The 19,172-nt window shown below is 46.5% G+C and overlaps 1 protein-coding gene across 1 annotated transcript in view; it reads right to left on the bottom strand.

Annotated features, from left to right (window-relative positions):
• The window catches only part of LOC141175946 (dual specificity protein phosphatase 22-A-like), a 114,811-nt gene extending 98,759 nt beyond the window's left edge, over nucleotides 1–16,052 (bottom strand). The window contains exons 1-3 of the mRNA XM_073659938.1: nucleotides 15,819–16,052; nucleotides 13,838–13,871; nucleotides 12,401–12,483 (exon numbers count right to left, since the gene is read on the bottom strand). Of these exons, the coding sequence (XP_073516039.1) occupies nucleotides 12,401–12,483; nucleotides 13,838–13,871; nucleotides 15,819–15,839 (138 nt within the window). The 5' untranslated portion in view covers nucleotides 15,840–16,052. The remainder of the gene's footprint in view (nucleotides 1–12,400; nucleotides 12,484–13,837; nucleotides 13,872–15,818) is intronic.
• Nucleotides 16,053–19,172: the final 3,120 nt, after the last annotated feature.

The raw sequence follows: 19,172 nt of genomic DNA, 5'->3' as shown, positions 1-19,172 counted from the left end.
CTGCATCACTACAGACTGATCCTGATAATGGGAGAGAAGAGATGCTGCATCATTACTGACTGATCCTGATAATGGGGGGAGAAGAGATGCTGCATCACTACTGACTGATCCTGATAATGGGGGGAGAAGAGATGCTGCATCACTATTGACTGATCCCGATAATGGGGGCAGAAGAGATGCTGCATCACTACTGACTGATCCTGATAAAGGGAGAGAAGAGATGCTGCATTACTACTGACTTATCCTGATAATGGGGGGAGAAGAGATGCTGCATCACTACTGACTGATCCTGATAATGGGGGGAGAAGAGATGCTGCATCACTACTGACTGATCCTGATAATGGGGGGAGAAGAGATGCTGCATCACTATTGACTGATCCCGATAATGGGGGCAGAAGAGATGCTGCATCACTACTGACTGATCCTGATAATGGGGGAGAAGAGAGGCTGCATCACTAATGACTTATACTGATAATGGGGGAGAAGAGATGCTGCATCATTACTGACTGATCCTGAAAATAGGGGGAGAAGAGACGCTGCATCACTACCGACTGATCCTGATAATGGGGGGAGAAGAGATGCTGCATAACTACTGACTTATCCTGATAATGGGGGGAGAAGAGATGCTGCATCACTATTGACTGATCCCGATAATGGGGGCAGAAGAGATGCTGCATCACTACAGACTGATCCTGATAATGGGAGAGAAGAGATGCTGCATCATTACTGACTGATCCTGATAATGGGGGAGAAGAGATGCTGCATCACTACTGACTGATCCTGATAATGGGGGGAGAAGAGATGCTGCATCACTATTGACTGATCCCGATAATGGGGGCAGAAGAGATGCTGCATCACTACTGACTGATCCTGATAATGGGGGAGAAGAGAGGCTGCATCACTAATGACTTATACTGATAATGGGGGAGAAGAGATGCTGCATCATTACTGACTGATCCTGATAATGGGGGGAGAAGAGATGCTGCATCACTACCGACTGATCCTGATAATGGGGGGAGAAGAGATGCTGCATCACTATTGACTGATCCCGATAATGGGGGCAGAAGAGATGCTGCATCACTACTGACTGATCCTGATAAAGGGAGAGAAGAGATGCTGCATTACTACTGACTTATCCTGATAATGGGGGGAGAAGAGATGCTGCATCACTACTGACTGATCCTGATAATGGGGGCAGAAGAGATGCTGCATCACTTCAGACTGATCCTGATAATGGGAGAGAAGAGATGCTGCATCATTACTGACTGATCCTGATAATGGGGGGAGAAGAGATGCTGCATCACTACTGACTGATCCTGATAATGGGGGGAGAAGAGATGCTGCATCACTATTGACTGATCCCGATAATGGGGGCAGAAGAGATGCTGCATCACTACTGACTGATCCTGATAATGGGGGAGAAGAGAGGCTGCATCACTAATGACTTATACTGATAATGGGGGAGAAGAAAAGCTGCATCATTACAGACTGATCCTGATAATGGGGGGAGAAGAGATGCTGCATCACTACCGACTGATCCTGATAATGGGGGGAGAAGAGATGCTGCATCACGATTGACTGATCCCGATAATGGGGGCAGAAGAGATGCTGCATCACTACTGACTGATCCTGATAATGGGGGAAAAGAGAGGCTGCATCACTAATGACTTATACTGATAATGGGGGAGAAGAGATGCTGCATCATTACTGACTGATCCTCATAATGGGGGGAGAAGAGATGCTGCATCACTACCGACTGATCCTGATATTGGGGGAGAAGAGATGCTGCATAACTACTGACTTATCCTGATAATGGGGGGAGAAGAGATGCTGCATCACTATTGACTGATCCCGATAATGGGGGCAGAAGAGATGCTGCATCACTACTGACTAATCCTGATAATGGGGGAGAAGAGAGGCTGCATCACTAATGACTTATACTGATAATGGGGGAGAAGAGATGCTGCATCATTACTGACTGATCCTGATAATGGGGGGAGAAGAGATGCTGCATCACTACCGACTGATTCTGATATTGGGGGCAGTAGAGATGCTGCATCACTACTGACTGATCCTGATAATGGGAGGGAGAGATGCTGCATCACTACTGACTGATCATGATAATGGGGGGAGGAGAGATGCTGCATTAGTACTGCCTGATCCTGATAATGGGGGAGAAAAGATGCTGCATTCACTACTGACTGATCCTGATAATGTGGGAGAAGAGATGCTGCAATCGCTACTGACTGATCCTGATAAAAGGGGAGAAGAGATGCTGCATTCACTACTGACTGATCCTGATAATGGGGGAGAAGAGATGCTGCATCACTACTGACTGATCCTGATAATGGGGGAGAAGAAATGCTGCATCACTACTGACTGATCAAGATAATGGGGGAGAAGAGATGCTGCATTCACTACTGACTGATCCTAATAATGGGGGAGACGAGATGCTGCATCACTACTGACTGATCCTGATAATGGGGGAGAAAAGATGCTGCTTCACTACTGACTGATCTTGTTAATGGGGGAGAAGAGATGCTGCATCACTACTGACTGATCCTGATAATGGGGGGAGAAGAGATGTTGCATCACTACTGACTGATCTTGATAATGGGGTAGGGAGGAGATGCTGCATTCACTGCTGACTGATCCTGATAATGGGGGAGGGAGGAGATGCTGCATCACTACTGACTGATCCTGATAATGGGGGAGAAGAGATGCTGGATCTCAACTGACGGATCCTGATAATGGGGGCAGAAGAGATGCTGCATCACTACTGACTGATCAAGATAATGGGGGAGAAGAGATGCTGCATCACTACTGACTGATCCTCATAATGGGGGAGAAGAGATGCTGCATCACTACTGACTGATCCTGATAATGGGGGGAGAAGAGATGTTGCATCACTACTGACTGATCTGATAATGGGGGAGGGAGGAGATGCTGCATCACTACTGACTGATCCTGATAATGGGGGGAGAAGAGATGCTGCATCACTACTGACTGATACTGATAATGGGAGGAGAAGAGATGCTGCATCACTACTGACTGATCCTGATAATGGAGGGAGGAGAGATGCTGCATCACTACTGACTGATCCTGATAATGGGGGGAGAAGAGATGCTGCATCACTACTGACTGATCCTGATAATGGGGGAGAAAAGATGCTGCAACATTACTGACTGATCCTGATTATGGGGGGAAAAGAGATGCTGCATCACTACTGACTGATCCTGATAATGGGGGGAGAAGAGATGCTGCATCACTACTGACTGATCCTGATAATGGGGGGAGGAGAGATGCTGCATCACTACTTACTGATCCTGATAATGGGGGGAGAAGAGATGCTGCATCACTACTGACTGATCCTTATAATGGGGGAGAAGAGATGCTGCATCATTACTGACTGATCCTGATAATGGGGGGAAAAGAGATGCTGCATCACTACTGACTGATCCTGATAATGGGGGGAGAAGAGATGCAGCATCACTACTGACTGATCCTGATAATGGGGGGAGAAGAGATGCTGCATCACTATTGACTGATCCTGATAACGGGGGGAGAAGAGATGCTGCATCACTACTGACTGATCCTGATAATGGGGGCAGAAGAGATGCTGCATCACTACAGACTGATCCTGATAAAGGGAGAGAAGAGATGCTGCATCACTACAGACTGATCCTGATAAAGGGAGAGAAGAGATGCTGCATCACTACTGACTGATCCTGATAATGGGGGCAGAAGAGATGCTGCATCACTACAGACTGATCCTGATAAAGGGAGAGAAGAGATGCTGCATCACTACAGACTGATCCTGATAAAGGGAGAGAAGAGATGCTGCATCACTACTGACTTATCCTGATAATGGGGGGAGAAGAGATGCTGCATCACTACTGACTGATCCTGATAATGGGGGGAGAAGAGATGCTGCATCACTACTGACTGATCCTGATAAAGGGAGAGAAGAGATGCTGCATCACTACAGACTGATCCTGATAAAGGGAGAGAAGAGATGCTGCATCACTACTGACTTATCCTGATAATGGGGGGAGAAGAGATGCTGCATCACTACTGACTGATCCTGATAATGGGGGCAGAAGAGATGCTGCATCACTACTGACTGATCCTGATAATGGGGGAGAAGAGAGGCTGCATCACTAATGACTTATCCTGATAATGGGGGAGAAGAGATGCTGCATCATTACTGACTGATACTGATAATGGGGGGAGAAGAGATGCTGCATCACTAACGACTGATCCTGATATTGGGGGCAGTAGAGATGCTGCATCACTGCTGACTGATCCTGATAAAGGGGGGGAGAGATGCTGCATCACTACTGACTGATTATGATAATGGGGGGAGGAGAGATAATGCATTAGTACTGCCTGATCCTGATAATGGGGGAGAAAAGATGGTGCATTCACTACTGACTGATTCTGATAATGGGGGAGAAGAGATGCTGCATCACTACTGACTGATCCTGATAATGGGAGAAGAAATGCTGCATCACTACTGACTGATCCTGATAATGGGGGCAGAAGAGATGCTGCATCACTACTGACTGATCCTGATAATGGGGGAGAAGAGTTGCTGCATCACTACTGACTGATCCTGATAATGGGGGGAGAAGAGATGCTGCATCACTACTGACTGATCTTGATAATGGGGAGAGAAGAGATGCTGTATTCACTACTGACTGATCCTGATAATGGGGAGGGAGGAGATGCTGCATCACTACTGAATGATCCTGATAATGGGAGAAAAAATATGCTGCATTCAGAACTGACTGATCCCGATAATGGGGGAGAAGAGATGCTGGATCTCAAATGACGGATCCTGATAATGGGGGCAGAAGAGATGCTGCATCACTACTGACTGATCAAGATAATGGGGGAGAAGAGATGCTGCATCACTACTGACTGATCCTGATAATGTGGGAGAAGAGATGCTGGATCTCAACTGACGGATCCTGATAATGGGGGCAGAAGAGATGCTGCATCACTACTGACTGATCCTGATAATGGGGGGAGAAGAGATGCTGCATCACTACTGACTGATCCTGATAATGGGGGGGCAGAAGAGATGCTGCATCACTATTGACTGATCCTGATAATGGGGGGAGAAGAGATGCTACATTCACTACTGACTGATCCTGATAATGGGGGGAGAAGAGATGCTACATTCACTACTGACTGATCCTGATAATGGGGGGAGTAGAGATGCTACATTCACTACTGACTGATCCTGATAATGGGGGGAGAAGAGATGCTACATTCACTACTGACTGATCCTGATAATGGGGGGAGAAGAGATGCTGCATCACTACTGACTGATCCTGATAATGGGGGGAGAAGAGATGCTGAATCACTACTGACTGATGCTGATAATGGGGGGAGAAGAGATGCTACATTCACTACTGACTGATCCTGATAATGGGGGGAGAAGAGATGCTGCATCACTACTGACTGATCCTGATAATGTGGGGAGAAGAGATCCTGCATCACTACTGACTGATCCTAATAATGGGGGAGAAGAGATGCTGCATCACTACTGACTGATCCTGATAATGGGGGGAAAAGAGATGCTGCATCACTACCGACTGATCCTGATAATGGGGGGAGAAGAGATGCTGCATCACTATTGACTGATCCCGATAATGGGGGCAGAAGAGATGCTGCATCACTACTGACTGATCCTGATAATGGGGGAGAAGAGAGGCTGCATCACTAATGACTTATACTGATAATGGGGGAGAAGAGATGCTGCATCACTACTGACTGATCCTGATAATGGGGGGAGAAGAGATGCTGCATCACTACCGACTGATCCTGATATTGGGGGAGAAGAGATGCTGCATCACTACTGACTTATCCTGATGATGGGGGGAGAGGAGATGCTGCATCACTATTGACTGATCCCGATAATGGGGGCAGAAGAGATGCTGCATCACTACTGACTGATCCTGATAATGGGGGAGAAGAGAGGCTGCATCACTAATGACTTATACTGATAATGGGGGAGAAGAGATGCTGCATCATTACTGACTGATCCTGATAATGGGGGGAGAAGAGATGCTGCATCACTACCGACTGATCCTGATATTGGGGGCAGTAGAGATGCTGCATCACTACTGACTGATCCTGATAATGGGGGGGAGAGATGCTGCATCACTACTGACTGATCATGATAATGGGGGGAGGAGAGATGCTGCATTAGTACTGCCTGATCCTGATAATGGGGGAGAAAAGATGCTGCATTCACTACTGACTGATCCTGATAATGGGGAGAGAAGAGATGCTGCATCACTATTGACTGATCCTGATAATGGGGGAGAAGAGATGCTGCATCACTACTGACTGATCCTGATAATGGGGGAGAAGAGATGCTGCATCACTACTGACTGATCCTGATAAAAGGGGAGAAAAGATGCTGAATCACTACTGACTGATCCTGATAATGGGGGCAGAAGAGATGCTGCATCATTACTGACTGATCCTGATAATGGGGGAGAAGAAATGCTGCATCACTACTGACTGATCCTGATAATGGGGGAGAAGAGATGCTGCTTCACTACTGACTGATCTTGTTAATGGGGGAGAAGAGATGTTGCATCACTACTGACTGATCCTGATAATGGGGGAGAAGAGATGCTGCATCATTACTGACTGATCCTGATAATGGGGAGAAAAGAGATGCTGCATCACTACTGACTGATCCTGATAATTGGGGGAGAAGAGATGCTGCATCACTACTAACTGATCCTGATAATGGGGGGAGAAGAGATGCTGCATCACTATTGACTGATCCTGATAACGGGGGGAGAAGAGATGCTGCATCACTAGTTACTGATCCTGAAAATGGGGGCAGAAGAGATGCTGCATCACTACTGACTGATCCTGATAATGGGGGCAGAAGAGATGCTGCATCACTACTGACTGATCCTGATAATGGGGGGAGAAGAGATGCTGCATCACTACTGACTGATCCTGATAATGGGAGAGAAGAGATACTGCATCATTACTGACTGATCCTGATAATGGGGGGAGAAGATATGCTGCATCACTACTGACTTATCCTGATAATGGGGGGAGAAGAGATGCTGCATCACTACTGACTGATCCTGATAATGGGGGCAGAAGAGATGCTGCATCACTACTGACTGATCCTGATAATGGGGGAGAAGAGAGGCTGCATCACTAATGACTTATCCTGATAATGGGGGAGAAGAGATGCTGCATCATTACTGACTGATCCTGATATTGGGGGCAGTAGAGATGCTGCATCACTGCTGACTGATCCTGATAATGGGGGGGAGAGATGCTGCATCACTACTGACTGATCCTGATAATGGGGGCAGAAGAGATGCTGCATCACTACTGACTGATCAAGATAATGGGGGAGAAGAGATGCTGCATCACTACTGACTGATCCTGATAATGGGGGAGAAGAAATGCTGCATCACTACTGACTGATCCTGATAATGGGGGGCAGAAGACATGCTGCATCACTATTGACTGATCCTGATAATGGGGGGAGAAGAGATGCTACATTCATTACTGACTGATCCTGATAATGGGGGGAGAAGAGATGCTACATTCACTACTGACTGATCCTGATAATGGGGGGAGAAGAGATGCTACATTCACTACTGACTGATCCTGATAATGGGGGGAGAAGAGATGCTACATTCACTACTGACTGATCCTGATAATGGGGGGAGAAGAGATGCTGCATCACTACTGACTGATCCTGATAATGGGGGGAGAAGAGATGCTGCATCACTACTGACTGATACTGATAATGGGGGGCAGAAGAGATGCTGCATCACTACTGACTGATTCTGATAATGGGGGGAGAAGAGATGCTGCATCACTACTGACTGATCCTGATAATGGGGGGAGAAGAGATGCTGAATCACTACTGACTGATGCTGATAATGGGGGAGAAGAGATGCTACATTCACTACTGACTTATCCTGATAATGGGGGGAGAAGAGATGCTGCATCACTACTGACTGATCCTGATAATGGGGGGAGAAGAGATGTTACATTCACTACTGACTGATCCTGATAATGGGGGGAGAAGAGATGCTACATTCACTACTGACTGATCCTGATAATGGGGGGAGAAGAGATGCTGCATCACTACTGACTGATCCTGATAATGGGGGGAGAAGAGATGCTGCATCACTACTGACTGATCCTGATAATGGGGGGCAGAAGAGATGCTGCATCACTACTGACTGATCCTGATAATGGGGGCAGGGTGAAAGATGCTACATTCACTACAGACTGATCCTAATAATGGGGGGCAGAAGAGATGCTGCATCACTACTGACTGATCCTGATAATGGGGGGAGAAGAGATGCTGCATCACTACTGACTGATCCTAATAATGGGGGAGAAGAGATGCTGCATCACTACTGACTGATCCTGATAATGGGGGAGAAGAGATGCTGCATCACTACTGACTGATCCTGATAATGGGGGGAGAAGAGATGCTGCATCACTACTGACTGATCCTAATAATGGGGGAGAAGAGATGCTGCATCACTACTGACTGATCCTGATAATGGGGGAGAAGAGATGCTGCATCACTACTGGCTGATCCTGATAATGGGGGAGAAGAGATGCTGCATTCACTACTGACTGATCCTGATAATGGGGGGAAAAGAGATGCTGCATCACTACTGACTGATCCTGATAATGGGGGAGAAGAGATGCTGCATCACTACTGACTGATCCTGATAATGGGGGGAGAAGAGATGCTGCATCACTACTGACTGATCCTAATAATGGGGGAGAAGAGATGCTGCATCACTACTGACTGATCCTGATAATGGGGGAGAAGAGATGCTGCATCACTACTGGCTGATCCTGATAATGGGGGAGAAGAGATGCTGCATCACTACTGACTGATCCTGATAATGGGGGGAAAAGAGATGCTGCATCACTACTGACTGATCAAGATAATGGGGGAGAAGAGATGCTGCATCACTACTGACTGATCCTGATAATGGGGGAGAAGAGATGCTGCATCACTACTGACTGATCCTGATAATAGACTCCTAATAATAATTTTCACAGTTAAACACAATCAATGAATCATACCTAATAAGGCATTACATACTAAGACTGTTCTCTGCTCCAGAAGCACTGCTAATCCTGACAACCCGCTGCAGAAAAGGCAATGCAATGCTTCCCTCTGGTGTCCAGATAATACTGTGCAGTAATATTATACTGTAATACTGCCACCTGGTGTCCACATAATACTCTGCAGTAATATTATACTGTAATGCTGACCTTTGGTATCTAGAGAATACTCTGCAGTAATATTATACTGTAATACTGCCCTCTGGTGTCCACATAATACTTTGCAGTAATATTATACTTTAATACTGCCCTCTGGTGTCCAGATAATACTTTGCAGTAGTATTATACTGTAATACTGCCCTCAGGTGTCCAGATAATACTTTGCAGTAATATTATACTGTAATACTGCCCTCTGGTGTCCAGATAATACTTTGCAGTAATATTACACTGTAATACTGCCCTCTGCTGTCCAGATAATACTTTGCAGTAATATTATACTGTAATACTACCCTCTGGTGTCCAGATAATACTTTGCAGTAATATTATACTTTAATACTGCCCTCTGGTGTCCAGATAATACTTTGCAGTAGTATTATACTGTAATGCTGCCCTCAGGTGTCCAGATAATACTTTGCAGTAATATTATACTGTAATGCTGCCCTCAGGTGTGCAGATAATACTTTGCAGTAATATTATACTGTAATACTGCCCTCTGGTGTCCAGATAATACTTTGCAGTAGTATTATACTGTAATACTGCCACCTGGTGTCCAGATTATACTCTGTAGTAATATTACACTGTAATACTGCCCTATGGTGTCCAGATAATACTTTGCAGTAATATTATACTTTAATACTGCCCTCTGGTGTCCAGATAATACTTTGCAGTAATATTATACTTTAATACTGCCCTCTGGTGTCCAGATAATACTTTGCAGTAGTATTATACTGTAATACTGCCCTCAGGTGTCCAGATAATACTTTGCAGTAATATTATACTGTAATACTGCCCTCTGGTGTCCAGATAATACTTTGCAGTAGTATTATACTGTAATACTGCCACCTGGTGTCCAGATAATACTCTGCAGTAATATTACACTGTAATACTGCCCTCTGGTGTCCAGATAATACTTTGCAGCAATATTATACTTTAATACTGCCCTCTGGTGTCCAGATAATACTTTGCAGTAGTATTATACTGTAATACTGCCCTCTGGTGTCCAGATAATACTTTGCAGTAATATTACACTGTAATACTGCCCTCTGGTGTCCAGATAATACTTTGCAGTAATATTATACTTTAATACTGCCCTCTGGTGTCCAGATAATACTCTGCAGTAATATTACACTGTAATACTGCCCTCTGGTGTCCAGATAATACTTTGCAGTAATATTATACTTTAATACTGCCCTCTGTTGTCCAGATAATACTCTGCAGTAATATTACACTGTAATACTGCCCTCTGGTGTCCAGATAATACTTTGCAGTAATATTATACTTTAATACTGCCCTCTGGTGTCCAGATAATACTCTGCAGTAATATTACACTGTAATACTGCCCTCTGGTGTCCAGATAATACTTTGCAGTAATATTATACTTTAATACTGCCCTCTGGTGTCCAGATAATACTCTGCAGTAATATTACACTGTAATACTGCCCTCTGGTGTCCAGATAATACTTTGCAGTAGTATTATACTGTAATGCTGCCCTCTGGTGTCCAGATAATACTTTGCAGTAATATTATACTTTAATACTGCCCTCTGGTGTCCAGATAATACTCTGCAGTAATATTACACTGTAATACTGCCCTCTGGTGTCCAGATAATACTTTGCAGTAGTAGTATACTGTAATACTGCCCTCTGGTGTCCAGATAATACTTTGCAGTAGTATTATACTGTAATACTGCCCTCTGGTGTCCAGATAATACTTTGCAGTAGTATTATACTGTAATACTGCCCTCAGGTGTCCAGATAATACTTTGCAGTAATATTATACTGTAATACTGCCCTCTGGTGTCCAGATAATACTTTGCAGTAGTATTATACTGTAATACTGCCACCTGGTGTCCAGATAATACTCTGCAGTAATATTACACTGTAATACTGCCCTCTGGTGTCCAGATAATACTTTGCAGCAATATTATACTTTAATACTGCCCTCTGGTGTCCAGATAATACTTTGCAGTAGTATTATACTGTAATACTGCCCTCTGGTGTCCAGATAATACTTTGCAGTAATATTACACTGTAATACTGCCCTCTGGTGTCCAGATAATACTTTGCAGTAATATTATACTTTAATACTGCCCTCTGGTGTCCAGATAATACTCTGCAGTAATATTACACTGTAATACTGCCCTCTGGTGTCCAGATAATACTTTGCAGTAATATTATACTTTAATACTGCCCTCTGGTGTCCAGATAATACTCTGCAGTAATATTACACTGTAATACTGCCCTCTGGTGTCCAGATAATACTTTGCAGTAATATTATACTTTAATACTGCCCTCTGGTGTCCAGATAATACTCTGCAGTAATATTACACTGTAATACTGCCCTCTGGTGTCCAGATAATACTTTGCAGTAATATTATACTTTAATACTGCCCTCTGGTGTCCAGATAATACTCTGCAGTAATATTACACTGTAATACTGCCCTCTGGTGTCCAGATAATACTTTGCAGTAGTATTATACTGTAATGCTGCCCTCTGGTGTCCAGATAATACTTTGCAGTAATATTATACTTTAATACTGCCCTCTGGTGTCCAGATAATACTCTGCAGTAATATTACACTGTAATACTGCCCTCTGGTGTCCAGATAATACTTTGCAGTAGTAGTATACTGTAATACTGCCCTCTGGTGTCCAGATAATACTTTGCAGTAGTATTATACTGTAATGCTGCCCTCCGGTCTCTAGATAATTCTTTGAGTTTTAGGTTTATGATCCAACATCTTAATTACAAAAATGGGGTCTAACAAGGAACTTTTCACCTTGTGGAGAGCGTCAGGTCGGTGTAAGGAGACTTATAGGCCATGCAATGCTCCTCTGGGAATGTAAAAGGGCCGGAAAACTAGCGCCCCCTATTGTGGTAGTAATCCTAAAAGCCAATATTGACCCTGAAACGAGTCGGAGGCCTCGCCATCAGCCAATCAGATCTCCAGCTTTGCACTGATGAGGGGCAAAGCTTCTGGTTAATAGGATGATGGGAGTGATTACAGCTTGTGTGCTGCTATGTAGCGTAGCCTGACACAAATATAATCCCATCATTGCATCTAGTGTCTCATGCCAGATTCTCACCGGCAGCAGCGGTTTGGCGTTGTTATGGACGGACACAATGTGGGTGACTCCATGTCTGATCAGAGACGCCTTGTCCTCAGCATCTGCAATGAGAAATAGGTGCAGAAATATTGTATCACGCCATCACAGTGCCCATAATCACTACAGAGGACCATCACAGTGCCCATAATCACTACAGAGGACCTCACACATTACAGTGCCCATAATCTCTACAGAGGACCATCACAGTGCCCATAATCACTACAGAGGACCATCACAGTGCCCATAATCACTACAGAGGACCATCACAGTGCCCATAATCACTACAGAGGACCTCACACATTACAGTGCCCATAATCTCTACAGAGGACCATCACAGTGCCCATAATCACTACAGAGGACCCTCACATCATCACAGTGCCCATAATCACTACAGAGGACCTCACACCATCACAGTGCCCATAATCACTACAGAGGACCCTCACACTATCACAGTGCCCATAATCACTACAGAGGACCTCACACCATCACAGTGCCCATAATCACTACAGAGGACCATCACAGTGCCCATAATCACTACAGAGGACCCTCACATCATCACAGTGCCCATAATCACTACAGAGGACCTCACACCATCACAGTGCCCATAATCACTACAGAGGACCATCACAGTGCCCATAATCACTACAGAGGACCCTCACATCATCACAGTGCCCATAATCACTACAGAGGACCTCACACCATCACAGTGCCCATAATCACTACAGAGGACCATCACAGTGCCCATAATCACTACAGAGGACCCTCACACCATCACAGTGCCCATAATCACTACAGAGGACCATCACAGAGCCCATAATCACTACAGAGGACCCTCACAGTGCCCATAATCATTACAGAGGACCTCACAGTGCCCATAATCACTACAGAGGACCCTCACACCATCACAGTGCCCATAATCACTACAGAGGACCATCACAGTGCCCATAATCACTACAGAGGACCCTCACACCATCACAGTGCCCATAATCACTACAGAGGACCATCACAGTGCCCATAATCACTACAGAGGACCATCACACCATCACAGTGCCCATAATCACTACAAATGACCGTCAAACCATCAGTGCCCATAATCACTCCAGAGGACCATCACACAATCACAGTGCCCATAATCACTACAGAGGACCCTCACACCATCACAGTGCCCATAATCACTCCAGAGGACCATCACACAATCACAGTGCCCATAATCACTACAGAGGACCCTTTTCGCTACAACGGTGCCCACAGTGACTACAGAGGACCCTCGTGCTGGCTCTGGTGCAGGGGGCCGTCACCCATAGAAGTTTGGGGGAATTATCAGACTCTTCTCCTCGGGGGTAGTCCACTCATTATCTCCCGGGGCAGGAGACCCCCGATGTCTCCGGCCTCTTCTGACCCGTCGCTCGCACTCACCCCGTACGTTCCCCAGATATAAACCGTCCAGAACCTGCAACACAAAACATGGAAGATCTGACAACTCGGCTCCAATAATCCAGAACCTGATCATCCAGAAACAACCAGGGTCAAAGGGCAGCACTCAGATCAGTGGGGTCTGACCCCAAATGTATCACTCCCATCATCTGTCACAGCTGGAGCTGCAGCGCCCCCATCACACTGGTGGCCGGTCCTGAGAGCAGCAGACACGCAGGAATAACTAATACCGTATACGGGGAGACTGTCAGCAGCGGCTCAGGCAAAGTCCGGCCTCAGCACCTGGACCACCCAGACCCCCCAGACCCCGCAGACCCCGATGTGTAATCCGGGCGGGCGACACTCAGCGCTCACTGCAGCTATTTATATGTCTTGTTTATCCCATAGAGAAGCTATTAATAAAGTCCACAGCCGAGACCATCACAGCCCCAGAGCCGCCTACTAAAGGGGTCCGGCGAGGGGGGCGCTCATCTACCTGCTGAAGGACTCCACCAGCAGAATAGTGAGCGCAGCTCTGGAGTATAATACAGGATGTAACTCAGGATCAGTAATGTAATGTATGTACACAGTGACTGCACCAGCAGAATAGTGAGTGCAGCTCTGGAGTATAATACAGGATGTAACTCAGGATCAGTAATGTAATGTATGTACACAGTGACTGCACCAGCAGAATAGTGAGTGCAGCTCTGGAGTATAATACAGGATGTAACTCAGGATCAGTAATGTATGTACACAGTGACTGCACCAGCAGAATAGTGAGTGCTGCTCTGGAGTATAATACAGGATGTAACTCAGGATCAGTAATATAATGTATGTACAGAGTGACTGCACCAGCAGAATAGTGAGCGCAGCTCTGGAGTATAATACAGGATGTAACTCAGGATCAGTAATGTAATGTATGTACACAGTGACTGCACCAGCAGAATAGTGAGTGCAGCTCTGGGGTATAATAAAGGATGTAACTTAGGATCAGTAATGTAATGTATGCACACAGTGACTGCACCAGCAGAATAGTGAGTGCAGCTCTGGAGTATAATACAGGAGATAACTCAGGATCAGTAATGTAATGTATGTACACAGTGACTGCACCAGCAGAATAGTGAGTGCAGCTCTGGAGTATAATACAGGGTGTAACTCCGGATCAGTAATGTAATGTATGTACACAGTGACTGCACCAGCAGAATAGTGAGTGCAGCTCTGGAGTATAATACAGGATGTAACTCACGATCAGTATTGTAATGTATGTACACAGTGACTGCACCAGCAGAATAGTGAGTGCAGCTCTGGAGTATAATACAGGATGTAACTCAGGATCAGTAATGTAATGTATGTACACAGTGACTGCACAAGCAGAATAGTGAGTGCAGCTCTGGAGTATAATACAGGATGTAACTCAGGATCAGTAATGTAATGTATGTACACAGTGACTGCAGCAGCAGAATAGTGAGTGCAGCTCTGGAGTATAATACAGGATGTAACTCAGGATCAGTAATGTATGTACACAGTGACTGCACCAGCAGAATAGTGAGTGCAGCTCTGAAGTATAATACAGGATGTAACTCAGGATCAGTAATGTAATGTATGTACACAATGACTGCACCAGCAGAATATCAGTAATGTAATGTATGTAGGATATAAGGGTCCTGTCTAGTTATCATGGGTGATATAACTGTGAATAAATGAATTCACTGCCCTCTACCACCTTACGCTAATGTGCTGCCAATGATCCAAAACAACCTTCCTCCATGATCCGCACGTCTCGCTCCCACCTTCCTGACTTCTCTCGTGCTGCACCAGCTCTCTGGAATGCTCTACCCAAGACAATCAGGTTCTCCCTGCAGGTTTAGGCAGACCTATCACTATGACTCCTTTCCTTTTTGATAAATCTCTAAATCAGAAAGTGTCAGAACTACAAGATGTCCCCACGTGAGCAGCAATGTCGCCTCTCCACCTCCGCACGTACCTGGCTCATTCCTCCTCCCATGACTCCCAGAGGAAAGAGCGCTTGTCAGGATCTGTAAGTAAACACAGGACGGGGGGGGGGGTGACCGGAGGGAGAGCACAGGAGACTGACGGACGGACAGACGGGGTCCGCAGGCAGAGAATGGAGACAGTCACCGACCAGGGAGAAGTCGCTGCAGAGCAACACGGTTGTCACAAACAGCGCAGGACTCATCTCCAGGACGAGGCATCAGGTTACCCTGCGCCTCCCCCTCTGCGCGGGGACAGGTTACAGCAGCCGCCTGCTGCACATCCCTCATCTGGAGGCCGACACTATAGGGAATGGGCTGCAGATATTTTTACTAATTGTAACCAGATACATAATTTGTTCCAAATCTGTTTTTGTTTATTTTCTGACAGTCATTTTATTTATTCCAAATTCTGCACAGGATGATGAGGACGGGCGGCTGCCAGCAATTAGATATTGGTTTCAGAGCAGCTACATGGACCAGAGAAGGCAAAGGAGTAGAGAAATTCACAGGCTTCTATGGGATAGTGGTGTAGGGAGTGGGAGGAGGTGAGCTGTGACCGTCACTCATTAACTTCTATAGGGAGTGAAGTGAGCATGCTCCGTGACCTCTACAGAAGTCATCATGCAGGGAGGAAGGAGGCTGTCATTTATTGGCTTCTACTGGAGAGTGTTGTGGGCATGCTCATCAGCGCAGGGGTGAGCTGTGACATCTTATGGATTCCTATGGAATAGTGTTGTGGGAATGCTCATCAGTGCAGGGGTGAGCTGTGACATCAGCTATGGATTCCTATGGGAGAGTGTTGTGGGCATGCTCATCAGTGCAGGGGTGAGCTGTGACATCTTATGGATTCCTATGGAATAGTGTTGTGGGAATGCTCATCAGTGCAGGGGTGAGCTGTGACATCAGCTATTGATTCCTATGGGATAGTGTTGTGGGCATGCTCATCAGTGCAGGGGTGAGCTGTGACATCAGCTATTGATTCCTATGGGAGAGTGTTGTGGGCATGCTCATCAGTGCAGGTGTGAGCTGTGACATCAGCTATTGATTCCTATGGGAGAGTGTTGTGGGCATGCTCATCAGTGCAGGTGTGAGCTGTGACATCAGCTATTGATTCCTATGGGATACTGTTGTGGGCATGCTCATCAGTGCAGGGGTGAGCTGTGACATCAGCTATTGATTCCTATGGGAGAGTGTTGTGGGCATGCTCATCAGTGCAGGTGTGAGCTGTGACATCAGCTATTGATTCCTATGGGATAGTGTTGTGGGCATGCTCATCAGCGCAGGGGTGAGCTGTGACATCTTACGGATTCCTATGGGATAGTGTAGTGGTCATGCTCATCAGTGCAGGGGTGAGCTGTGACATCAGCTATTGATTCCTATGGGAGAGTGTTGTGGGCATGCTCATCAGTGCAGGTGTGAGCTGTGACATCAGCTATTGATTCCTATGGGAGAGTGTTGTGGGCATGCTCATCAGCGCAGGGGTGAGCTGTGACATCTTACGGATTCCTATGGGATAGTGTAGTGGTCATGCTCATCAGTGCAGGGGTGAGCTGTGACATCAGCTATTGATTCCTATGGGATAGTGTTGTGGGCATGCTCATCAGTGCAGGGGTGAGCTGTGACATCAGCTATTGATTCCTATGGGAGAGTGTTGTGGGCATGCTCATCAGTGCAGGTGTGAGCTGTGACATCAGCTATTGATTCCTATGGGATAGTGTTGTGAGCATGCTCATCAGCGCAGGGGTGAGCTGTGACATCTTACGGATTCCTATGGGATAGTGTAGTGGTCATGCTCATCAGTGCAGGGGTGAGCTGTGACATCAGCTATTGATTCCTATGGGAGAGTGTTGTGGGCATGCTCATCAGTGCAGGTGTGAGCTGTGACATCAGCTATTGATTCCTATGGGAGAGTGTTGTGGGCATGCTCATCAGTGCAGGTGTGAGCTGTGACATCAGCTATTGATTCCTATGGGATACTGTTGTGGGCATGCTCATCAGTGCAGGGGTGAGCTGTGACATCAGCTATTGATTCCTATGGGATAGTGTTGTGGGCATGCTCATCAGTGCAGAGGTGAGCTGTGACATCAACTATTGATTCCTATGGGATAGTGTTGTGGGCATGCTCATCAGTGTAGGGGTGAGCTGTGACTTCAGCTATTGATTCCTATGGGAGAGTGTTGTGGACATGCTCATCAGTGCAGGGGTGAGCTGTGACATCAGCTATGGATTCCTATGGGAGAGTGTTGTGGGCATGCTCATCAGTGCAGGGGTGAGCTGTGACATCAGCTATGGATTCCTATGGGAGAGTGTTGTGGGCATGCTCATCAGTGCAGAGGTGAGCTGTGACATCAGCTATTGATTCCTATGGGATAGTATTGTGGGCATGCTCATCATTGCAGGGGTGAGCTGTGACATCAGCTATTGATTCCTATGGGATAGTGTTGTGGGCATGCTCATCAGTGCAGAGGTGAGCTGTGACATCAACTATTGATTCCTATGGGATAGTGTTGTGGGCATGCTCATCAGTGTAGGGGTGAGCTGTGACATCAGCTATTGATTCCTATGGGAGAGTATTGTGTGCATGCTCATTATTATTATTTATTATTAATTATTATAGCGCCATTTATTCCATGGCGCTTTACATGTGATAGGGATATACATAGCAAAAACATTTACATAGTCTTAACAAAACGAGTCAGCGACTGGTACAGGAGGAGAGAGGACCTTGCCGGCGAGGGCTCACAGTCTACAAGGGATGGGTGAGGATACAGTAGGTGAGGGTAGAGCTGGTCGTGCAGCGGTATGGTGGAGCGAGGACCCTGCCCGCGAGGGCTCACAGTCTACAAGGGATGGGTGAGGATACAGTAGGTGAGGGTAGAGCTGGCCATGCAGCGGTATGGTGGAGCGAGGACCCTGCCCGCGAGGGCTCACAGTCTACAAGGGATGGGTGAGGATACAGTAGGTGAGGGTAGAGCTGGTCGTGCAGCGGTATGGTGGAGTGAGAACCCTGCCCGCGAGGGCTGACAGTCTACAGGGGATGGGTGAGGATACAGTAGGTGAGGGTAGAGCTGGTCGTGCAGTGGTATGGTGGAGCGAGGACCCTGCCCGCGAGGGCTCACAGTCTACAAGGGATGGGTGAGGATACAGTAGGTGAGGGTAGAGCTGGTCGTGCAGCGGTATGGTGGAGCGAGGACCCTGCCCGCGAGGGCTCACAGTCTACAAGGGATGGGTGAGGATACAGTAGGTGAGGGTAGGGCTGGTCGTGCAGCGGTATGGTGGAGCGAGGACCCTGCCCGCGAGGGCTCAGTCTACAGGGGATGGGTGAGGATACAGTAGGTGAGGGT

This window comes from Phyllobates terribilis, unplaced genomic scaffold, assembly GCF_046119375.1.
Source record: "Phyllobates terribilis strain yellow unplaced genomic scaffold, ASM4611937v1 Scaffold_14__1_contigs__length_39327217, whole genome shotgun sequence".
NCBI lineage: Eukaryota > Metazoa > Chordata > Amphibia > Anura > Dendrobatidae > Phyllobates > Phyllobates terribilis.
This window is presented reverse-complemented; position numbering and strand designations above follow the sequence as displayed.